We start from the raw sequence: 11,167 nt of genomic DNA on the forward strand, positions 1-11,167 counted from the left end.
GAAAACGCTGTTAGTCAAGGGAAGACAACTTGACTTGCACGTTGATGGACATATAGACCCCACTCACATGACGTCACAACCACGCCTCCGCGCCATATTGTCCGTCAACTCGTCGTGTTTACGCATTACCGCTACGTAAATTCCTCCTATTATGGCGTGTTTTTCTGCTCGTTAACATTAAGAATCAAAATGGTGAAGGCGAGTGTGGCGGTTGGTTGCTGTAACAGAGAAGATAGACGGAGAGACTTGAAGTTCTACCGTATTCCGAGAGACCCGGAGAGGAGAGCGAGATGGACTGCTGCAATTCGACGAGAAAACTGGGCACCAAACGATCACCACAGATTATGTAGTAGTCATTTTATATCTGGTAAAATGCATTTAATCTATATTTAGAGGGTTTGGGGCTGACAACCACAATTAAGATCATTGCGAGGCTAATCGCTGACAACATACAATTTCAAATTCAAGCTGCTTATTTCTTCCACCATCATTATTTTTTGAATAATATTTAGCTGGTACCAAGTGAAAGAAGCTAGCCTCGTCTACGGATCATCAGTTAAACAGGTGTGTCCAAACCTTTTGCAAAGGGGGCCAGATTTGGTGTGGTAAAAATGCGGGGGGCTACCGTGGATGATTTACATAGAACAATATATTTAAACAAATTTTAGCAAGCCCTGTCACAGTGTGTGTCACATTTGCTTTATTATTAGTTTTTTTTTAATTCATAATCTCAACAATCTCGTCTTTGTGGCGTTCTCTTTCGACACCCGGGCTCTTGCGAAATACTGCTGTTGTGAAATTAAATTAGCTTCAAGTTGCTTTAATTTCTCGCTGCGTATCTTCCCTGTAATGCTGTACATGTTAGCGTGTCTTGTTTGTTAATATCGCGTCACATCGAACTCTTTGAAAACAGCGACTGTCTCTTTGCAAATGAGGCAGACACAGTTGTTGCGTATTTTATTGACGAAACAGTCCAATATCCACCTATCCTTGAAGCGTCGGCCATCGCAGTCAACTTTTTTTTTTTAAATTGTCGCCAATTTAGAAAATTGCAAGTAAAGGGTCACACGGGGGTAATGTTGCTTAGAGTGCTGCTGTTAAAGTTTTTCAAACTTTCGTGAGAACACGCTGAGTTTCTGTGGACAAGATAGTTGTAAATATCGCGGTAGCAGATGTCAGGCAGAGACGGCGAAGACAGCGGGTCGAAAAATATCGATTTAGGCATCAAATATGGATCTGGCGAATGGATCGACCGAAGCTTTTCCAAATAACGCCTTTTATGCAACACATCCAATGAGTTTACAGCGTCTGAAAGCACCGGGGCTTCCATGAATTGCACTATAAATTGAACGACAAATTGAAACCATTGAGAATACGGATAAACAATGACGGACGATATGGTGGCCGGATACAGCGACACGTCATTGTGTGACGTTGGTGAGTGGGGTCTATGTCGAGACTGCGTGCGTTCTACTTTGATGATAGACGGCTTGACTCCCGGGGGCAGCCGAGAGGCAGAGGCTGGCACGGACACGACGGTGGTTCGCCGAGCTAGCCTAGATCCAACTACGAACTTTTTAACTGCAGCATCTTTAAGAAATGCTATTGATGGTGGAATTATCGAGGACAGCGAGAGAAAGCCCGTCTGAATGCCGCCGAGTGTCTCGTAATGTCAGGTGAAAGTTTGGCTCCCTTAAACTCTGCTGTCTGCTAACATATTCCTCGTATGCTTAACCTCCGTTAATTTTTTTCTCATCATTTTATCAATTGTGATATATTGACATGTTTTGCACATGCATCAATCGTTTTGAATAAAACAAGAAATGAAATCATGCTGTCCAAATGTTTTTTTATTGTGATCATTATCTGCAATAAAAAAGAATGACATAATATTTTTTTTAGCTTGTAGTATTTCCTTGTAACAACAAAATCCGTGTCAGCCCTTCTGCATTCGGCAAATGTAATATTATATGTAATTTAATCTCATATTCGTCACTCAAGTGGCCGGTGTATCAATCTATAGACCATACTCACAGACGTCACAGAATGACGTATCGCTGTATCCGGCCGCCATATTGTCCGTCTCTGTTTAGCCCTATTCTCAATTAGTCGTTCAGTTTATAGAGCAATTCACGGAAGCCCCAGTGCTTTCAGACGCTGTAAACTCATTGGCTGCGTTGCATAAAAGGCGTTATGTGGAAAAGCTTCAGTCCATCCATTCGCCAGATTCATATTTGATGCCTAAATCGATATTTTTCGACCCGCTGTCTTCGCCCTCTCTGCCTGACATCTGCTATCCTGATATCTACAACTATCTTGTCCACACAAGATCAGCCGATTCTCACAAAAGTTTGAAAAACTTTAAGAGCAGCACTCGAAGCAACATTACCCTGTGTGATTTTTAAAATGGCGACAATCAAAAAAAAAAAAAAAGTTGACAGCGATGGCCGACGCGTCAAGGATAGGTGGATATTGGACTATTTCTTCAATAAAACACGCAACAACTGTGTCTGCCTCATTTGCAGAGACAGTCACTGTTTTCAAAGAGTTCGATGTGACGCGATAATATTACCGAACAAGACACGCTGACATGTACGACAACATTACAGGGAAGATACGCAGCGAGAAATTATAGCAACTAGAAGCTAGTTTAATTTCACAGCAGCAGTATTTCGCAAGAGCCCGAGTGTCGAAAGAGAAAGCCACAAAGGCGAGATTGTTGAAATTATGAAGTAATGAAAAAAAAAAAAAAAAAAAGTAAATGTGACACACAGAAGGGCTTGCTAAAATTTGTTTAAATATATTGTTATATGTAAATCAGCCAAGGTAGCCCCCCGCATTTTTACCACACCAAATCTGGCCCCCTTTGCAAAAGGTTTGGACACACCTGTTTAACTGATGATCCGTAGACGAGGCCAGCTTCTTTCACTTGGTACCAGCTAAATATTATTCAAAATGTAATGATGGTGGAAGAAATAAGCATCTTGAATTTGAAACTGTATGTTGTCGGCGATTAGCCTCGCAATGATCTTTATTGTGGTTGTCAGCCCAAAACCCTCTAAATATATATTGAATGCATCTTACCAGATATAAAATGACTACTACATAATCCGTGGTAATTGTTTGGAGCCCAGTTTTCTCGTCGAATTGCAGCAGTCCATCTCGCTCTCCTCTCCAGGTCTCTCGGAATACGGTAAAACTTCAAGTAATGCATATAAACGACAAGTAGACGGACAACATGGCGCGGAGGCGTGGTTGTGACGTCATGTGAGTAAGGTCTATACCTCACGTCAACACAGGCTGACAGTTTGTTATAGTTTTGTCCACGAATGATCAACGAAGTGATAAGAGCAATCATACGATCTCATCTACGTCTCATCAACGTCGTGCTGAATCCATTTATGGAGATTCAGTGAGTTCCTCTCCTTTAATTTTGAGGTTTTAACTTTTATAAAACACTGCTTACTTCAACCCTAATTCATGTCGTTTTTTTCTGAACCGGAAGTTCAAGGCAGACATTGTCCAAGATGGCGCCACCAGTATTTCGCTCAGGAAACTTGTCTATAGATTAGGGTGACCAAACGTCCTCTTTTGCCCGGACAAGTCCTACTTTCACGTAGTGTCCTCGTGGTCCGGGCGGGTTTTATAAATTCATAAAAATGTCCGGTTTTTATGATTTTTCATGGGACCAATTTGAAGAGAATCCCTCCGGGCGCTGGGTGGCAGCAGTTGACATGGCTCCTACTAGAATGGAGGGAAGTAGTAGTTCTTGTTTTTGCTGGCAGTTTACCCCTTGTCATTACCCGATCGTGACGGGTGCATCGATTATGACGGTTTGCTACTGCGCACGCGCAGATCGACGCCATTTTCTCCCGAGGGATGACGGGAGATATAGATTTATGCGTTAGGCTCGGACATTGAGGGGTTTTTATGCGTGTGTGTACGCCACGATCTTTGAGAGGTTCCTGCGAACTTTGACTCGAGTAGTGGAAATATCCAACTTGTGTGGTAAGTTTAATTCTTAGAGTGGCATGAAATGCTTGAATTTGTCTTAAAAGATACTTCGAGTGATCCGAGAAGATGTGGATACCTAGCATCTTCTAACGTACCTGGTCGACGGAACGCTTCCAACTACTCAAGTGGGGCGCCGTAAGGTTCGACGAATGGTGCGTGATTTCATTGTTAAAGGTAAGTAAAACTGATATTATACTGGAAATTTGTGTTATAAGTCTGAAAAGAGGGTCATGAATATATGAGCCTCTACGTTATTTATTTATTTTTTAAATCCTTTATAGACCCTACCCACGTGACGTCACAACTCCGCTCTCCTGACTGGTGCCGCCCACTTGTCCGTCAACACATCGTGTTGACCTGTTACGGCTACGTACATTCCTCCTATTTACGACGTGTTTTTCTGCTCGTTAACATTAATAATCAAAATGGTGAAGGCGTGTATGACGGTCGGTTGCAATAACAGAGAAGATAGACTGAGAGACTTGAAGTTCTACCGGATTCCGAGAGACACGGAGAGCAGAGAGCGAGATGGGCTGCTGCAATTCGACGAGAAAACTCTGCTCCAAACGATTACCACAGATTATGTAGTAGTCATTTTATATCTGGTAAGATGCATTTAATATATATTTAGAGGGTTTTGGGCTGACAACCACAATTAAGATCATTGCTAGGCTAATCGCCGACAACATACACGTATGTATGTAGTTAAGAGTGCTATCGCTAAACCATATAAACATTAAAAGCCCTAGCTCCATTGACAAATGACATGAAATACATTAGACTTGACAGTGGATGTTAGCAAGAACAAAAGATTTTGAATTGAAAATTTCGTAACTCACCTTTCCAAGCACAAGATAGATTCCTGCCGAATTTTCGTGGACGAGTACCTGTTTCACCCAACCAGCAACGAAGTATTTATAAGCGTCCAAGCTCTTGAAGTTTTTCGTGAGAATAGGCTGATTTTGTGTGGACAAGATAATTGTAAACATCAGCGTAGCAGATGTCAGGCAGACAGGGCGAAGACAGTGGGTCGAAAAACATCGATTTGGGCATCAAATATGGATCTGGCGACTGTATAGAACGAAGCTTTTCCACATAACGCCTTTTATGCAACACATCCAGTGAGTTTACGGCATCAGAAAGCACCGGGTCTTCCATGAAATGCATTTTAAATTCCTCGATCAATTGAAACCAATGCTAATACAGAGACAAAATGACGGACAAGTGGGCGGAACCATACAGCGAGCACGTGGTTTTGTGACGTCGGTGGGTAGGGTATATAGGCCAAGTGACCATTTTTGGCCATTTAAAAAACGCAGCTCCATAAGCTATTTATAAAGATATTTAAATAATTGAAAAAAAGAGGCACTTGTTCTATTTTTGTTTTTAAGAAGAAAATGAGAAAGATATGAGATGTTGAAATAAAAATAAGAGAAACTGTTGTGAATCTCAGGTGGGAGAAGGTCCAGAGCCGAGTTTTATTTATTTATTTATTTTATATTATTAATCTCTGTCAGGTGGTGGTCATTATAATCTACTGCATTTTAAGACTCTCTTTGCTTTTTTAATTTTCGTCCAACAGATAAAAGCCCCCCCCCTCATAAAATATATGTGCCTGGTCATCAAGTCAAAGGGGAAGCAGACTATCCTTATGGAGTGTCACAATAACTCTGGTACTGGGAACTCGAGCAGCGTCGAGGGCACCCGCAACAGAGCCATTCCTAGCTTCTATTGGCCAACAATGATTCAGGACATCAATGAATGGGTAAATGCATTAATATATATGTAGTGGCCAAAAATGGCACACTGACACAATTTAATATATGCAGGTATGTTCCGAATAAACTGAACAAGAGGCTAGGACTGGATCAAAACAATGTATTTATTTGGAATAAAAGAAACAGGAAAGTGCATGTGCCAGAAATCCTAGTTAGTGGGGCTGGTATAATTTAAAAACAAACAATTTTAATAATCAGTAGCCTGTTTAAAAGAACACTGGAAACACGGCAACACTACAAGCCACTTTGGTTAAAATCACAGCAAACGCCAGCCCCACAAATTGCACAATCCCATTAACTTCATAAACAAATAAATAAAAACTATAAACTTTTGAAATACTAATTAGAAAGGGGAAAAAACAGTGACATGCCAGGGTCCTATTAGATTAAGCAGAAATAATCATTAGGCATGTACACAACATATTAAAATACATTGCTTAAATACCTCCTTGAAGAATTGAGAACACACACTTTGCTGATGAGGCCAAACAGGTGCCTGGATGCGAAAATTGAATGCCCAGATTAAGTTAATAACTGTGACAACAATTTCAAATAAAAGAAAATATTACCTTTTGCTATGTCTATAGACCCTACCCACGTGACGTCACAGCTCCGCTCTCCTGAATGGTACCGCCCACTTGTCCGTCAAAACATAGTGTTAACCTGTTACGGCTACGTACATTTCTCCTATTTACGGCGTGTTTTTCTGCTCCTTAACATTAATAATCAAAATGGTGAAGGCGTGTGTGGCTGTTGGTTGCACTAACAGAGAAGATGGAAGGAGAGACTTGAAGTTTTACCGTATTCCGAGGGATCCAAAGAGGAGAGCGAAATGGACGGCTGCAATTCGACGTGAAAACTGGGCACCAAAAAATCACCACAGACTATGTAGTAGTCATTTTATATCCGGTAAGATGCATTTAAGATATACTTAGAGGGTTTTGGGCTGACAAATAACCACAATTAAGATCATTGCGAGGCTAATCGCCGACAACATACGAAGTAGTACGACATAGTTTCAAATTCAAGATGTTTGTGACTTCCCTTTCTTCCACCATCGTTATTTTTTGAATAATATTTAGCTGGTACCAAGTGAAAGAAACTGGCCTCGTCTACGGAGCTGACAAATAACCACAATTAAGATCATTGCGAGGCTAATCGCCGACAACATACGACGTAGTACGACATAGTTTCAAATTCAAGATGTTTGTGACTTCCCTTTCTTCCACCATCGTTATTTTTTGAATAATATTTAGCTGGTACCAAGTGAAAGAAACTGGCCTCGTCTACGGGGCTGACAAATAACCACAATTAAGATCATTGCTAGGCTAATCTCCGACAACATACACGTATGTATGTAGTGAGAGTGCTATCGCTAAACCATATAAACATTAAAAGCCTTAACTCCATTGACAAACGACATGAAATACATTAGACTTGACAGTGAATGTTAGCAATAACAAAAGATTTTGAATTGAAAATTTCGTAACTCACCTTTCCAAGCACAAGATAGATTCCTGCCGAACGAGGACCTGTTTCACCCAACCAGCAACGAAGTATTTATAAGCCTCCAAGCTCTTGAAGTTTTTCAAATTTTCGTGGGAATAGGCTGATTTTGTGTGGACAAGATAGTTGTAAATATCAGGAGAGCAGATGTCAGGCAAAGACGGCGAACCAGCGGGTCGAAAATCATCGATTTAGGCATCAAATACGGATCTGGCGAATGGATAAACTGAAGCTTTTCCACGTAACGCCTTTTATGCAACGGATCCAATGGGTTTACAGCGTCAGATAACACCGGGGCTTCCATGAATTGCTCTATAACTTGCTCGACTAACTGAAAACAATGAGAATAGGTCTGAAAAAGAGGTACAGTATGGCGGCCGGAAACAGCGACACGCCCATTTTGTGACGTAGGTGAGTAGGGTCTATTGACATATTGTTCTATCAAACGCAACAGATGTTTTGTCTTAAAATACAGCAGTTTATTTTAAAGAGGGGTGCAAGAGCAGAAACTGCTTTTTCAGCCTTGTCTGTGTTTTCCGCCATATATATTTTTTTAAGTCTTTTTTTTTTTTTTTCTAATTGCATTTTTCCATCCAGAGTGAGGGGGCACACTTTAAATATATTAAAGTGATATAGACCCTACCCACGTGACGTCACACACAGCCCTAAACCACGCCCCCGCACCATGTTGGCCGGCAACACATTAGTGACGAGATTTGTCGTTCACTTGAGCAAACGAATCCATTCCGGTTCGTTCAGTAAAAAGATTCGTTCAAACAAATCGTTCAACGAATCGTTCGCCCCCCTCATCTCCCTCCCCGCCCAAACGAATCGTTCGGTTACTGAACGGGAAGTGACGTTGCCGAACGAATCACCAAAGACCGCTTCGCAGTATAACTGAACGGGAAGTGACATTGCTTGGTCCCTCCCTCTCTTCCACATTGACCACTCGTCGTAGTTTCAGAAATGAGTGACAGGCGGTATCATTCTGCTTTCACAGACAGCCTCGTCTCCCTCCTGCTGCTGCAAAAGCGAGGGAGAACTTCCGCGTCGTCTGTCCTAGTTCTATGGGCTCAAAGTCATGGCTCGTGCTTGCATTTCGATTTAGGACACGGTTAAACATTTTCCTTTTGTGAGGGGAGTAGGGGGCGGGGGCGCACGGACTTTCTTTAGCAGGTTCTTGATCACACATACAATCACATATACAGCATGTTTGCTGTCACGAAAATAAAAATACATCGAAAGTTTAATTTCTGAATATGGAACGACCAACACATCATATTTACATCTCGCTCTGTTGTATTTTTGTTTTTTAGTATTAAGATGATCGTGTTGAATTTTTGCACTGGTATTAATAAATAAAATAATCCGGTCAGCTCCCCTGTCGTCCCCGCATCTCAGATCGTCAAATGCTGACGAGAAATAATTGTTTGCTCTTTACGATGTCGCCTTTCTACTCTCATTAGTCTGTTAAGAAAAATGTAGACATATTGCGACATCTCCCGTGTCCGCGTGCTTTGTTTTTGGGCGCTTGAGTAGCACATGATGGACGGATTGACATAATTTGTCAAACCAACCAACACCTGACACGAAGAAAAAAAAAAAAAAAACACTCGGAAAAAAATTACATGTATATACAGTTTCATTGCAAATCAGTATTATGGTGATCATATTGTTTCTTTGCACTGGTATTAATAAATAAAATAATCCGGTCACCTCCCCTGTCGTCCCCGCATCTCAGATCGTCAAATGCTGACGAGAAATAATTGTTAGCTCTTTACGATGTCGCCTTTCTACTCTCATTAGTCTGTTAAGAAAAATGTAGACATATTGCTACATCTTCCGTGTCTGCGTGCGTTGTTTTGGGCGCTTGAGTAGCACATGATGGACGGATTGACATAATTTGTCAAACCAACCAACACCCGACACGCTGACACGAAAAAAATAAATAAAACACTCGGGGAAAAATTGACATGTATATACAGTTTCATTGCAAATCAGTATTATGGTGATCATACTAAATATTTTTTTTTGTGCACATATGAGGTAAATATCGCTGCCATGAAGCCTCCATATAGTGACAGTTCTCTGCCCGCTTCACTGCCGTCACGCGACCGCAGCTCAGCTTTTGCTTGCCTCGTAGCTACCCGTGTTTTAAATTACTGTAAATTTGATAGTATGTCGTCATAGGCAGTCACGAGTTTGTTGAGAAAAGTACTACTCTAAACAATGCTCGCTAGATTTGTGTGGTGTTTTTGTCTGTTTGAGCAGCATTTGATAGGCTCCACGTTAACAAATATGTGACAAAGTCATTTCCTTTCATTTTCTGATTCATTCACCGCATAGTCATTACTGGAAAATCAAGTTAGCAGCAAGCTAGGTCAGGAACCGGAGGACCGAGTCACTGAACGGGAAGTGACAAAACTCAGTCTTGCCCCCCTGCCTGCACGCTGGCTGCTTATTGGCCACACGTGGACGTGAGTGACAAACGCCCTGATTCTGTTTCCGGTCCCTCCCCTGCCCGCGATGAGGCTGGCGTCTGATTGGTCGTGTGCGATGTCAGAAGACGCTGCCGCTTGCTCAACGCCCTCCCACGCAGCGAACAAGCACCACCTTCATAGAACGAATCAGTGCAGATGATGATTAGTTCGGTCTCGTTCACCAAAACAATTCGTTCAAAAAGAACGAATCGTTCGCGACCGATACAACACTACAACACATCGTTTTTCCCCATTGAGGCTACATACATTCCTCCTATTTACGGCGTTTTTCTGCTACTTAACGGCGATTAAACAAAATGGTGAAGGCATGTGTGGCTGTTGGTTGCACTAACAGAGAAGGTGGACGGAAAGACATAAAGTTTTACCGTATTCCGAAAGATCCCGAGAGGAGAGCAATGTGGACGGCTGCTATTCGACGCCAAAACTGGGCACCAAAAAATCACCACCGACTATGTAGTAGTCATTTTATATCAGGTAAGATGCATTTAAGATATACTTAGAGGGTTTGGGGCTGACAAATAACCACAATTAAGATCACTGCGAGGCTAATCGCCGACAACATACACGTATGTATGTAGTGAGAGTGGTATCGCTAAACCATATAAACATAAAAACCCCTAACTGCATTGACAAACGACATGAAATAAATTAGACTTGACAGTGGATGTTAGCGAGAATAAAAGATTTTGAATTGAAAATGTCGTAACTCACCTTCCCGAGCACAAGATAGATTCCTGCCGAATTTTCGCGGACGAGGACTTCTTTCACCCAACCAGCAACAAAGTATTTATAAGCCTCCAAGCTCTTAAAGTTTTTTAAACTTTCGTGAGAATATGCCGACTTTGTGTGGATTAGGTAGTGATAGATATCTGGATAGCAGATGTCAGGCAGAGACGGCGAAGAGAACGTGTCGAAAAATAGCGATTTAGGCATCAAATATGGATCCGGCGACTGTATAAAACGAAGCTTTTCCACATAACGCCTTTTGTGTAAAACATCCAGTGAGTTTACGGCGTCGGAAAGCACTGGGTCTTCCATAAAATGCATTTTAATTTGCTCGTTCCATTGACACTAATGGTAATATAGCCACAGACAGACGGCCAAGATGGCGGGTCACGTGATTTTGTGACGTCGGTGGGTAGGGTATATAGGCATCTTTGAGTGAACTTTGAGTAAAATTCAAGTTTCTTGAGGCCGGGCTGAGTGTCCTCTTTTTTTTAGAAATCAAAATATGGTCAGCCTACGATGGATTGATTTAAGAGAAAGATTTTTATCTTGAAAGGAAAGTTGGGCTGTTTTTTTTTTTTTTTTTCGAAGTAGGCGGGCTTTACGGTGTGATAACTAGGCTAGAGACTGTCTTTCCCATCA

General features: G+C 41.6%; 1 protein-coding gene across 1 annotated transcript in view; it reads left to right on the forward strand.

Annotated features, from left to right (window-relative positions):
* LOC130928531 (gastrula zinc finger protein XlCGF57.1-like) overlaps positions 1–5,658 on the forward strand; it is a 73,303-nt gene extending 67,645 nt beyond the window's left edge. The window contains exons 4-5 of the mRNA XM_057855213.1: positions 4,059–4,188; positions 5,597–5,658. Coding sequence (XP_057711196.1) covers positions 4,059–4,153 — 95 coding nt within the window. The 3' untranslated portion in view covers positions 4,154–4,188; positions 5,597–5,658. The remainder of the gene's footprint in view (positions 1–4,058; positions 4,189–5,596) is intronic.
* The last annotated feature ends 5,509 nt before the right edge of the window (positions 5,659–11,167 follow it).

This window comes from Corythoichthys intestinalis, chromosome 13, assembly GCF_030265065.1.
Source record: "Corythoichthys intestinalis isolate RoL2023-P3 chromosome 13, ASM3026506v1, whole genome shotgun sequence".
Lineage (NCBI taxonomy): Eukaryota > Metazoa > Chordata > Actinopteri > Syngnathiformes > Syngnathidae > Corythoichthys > Corythoichthys intestinalis.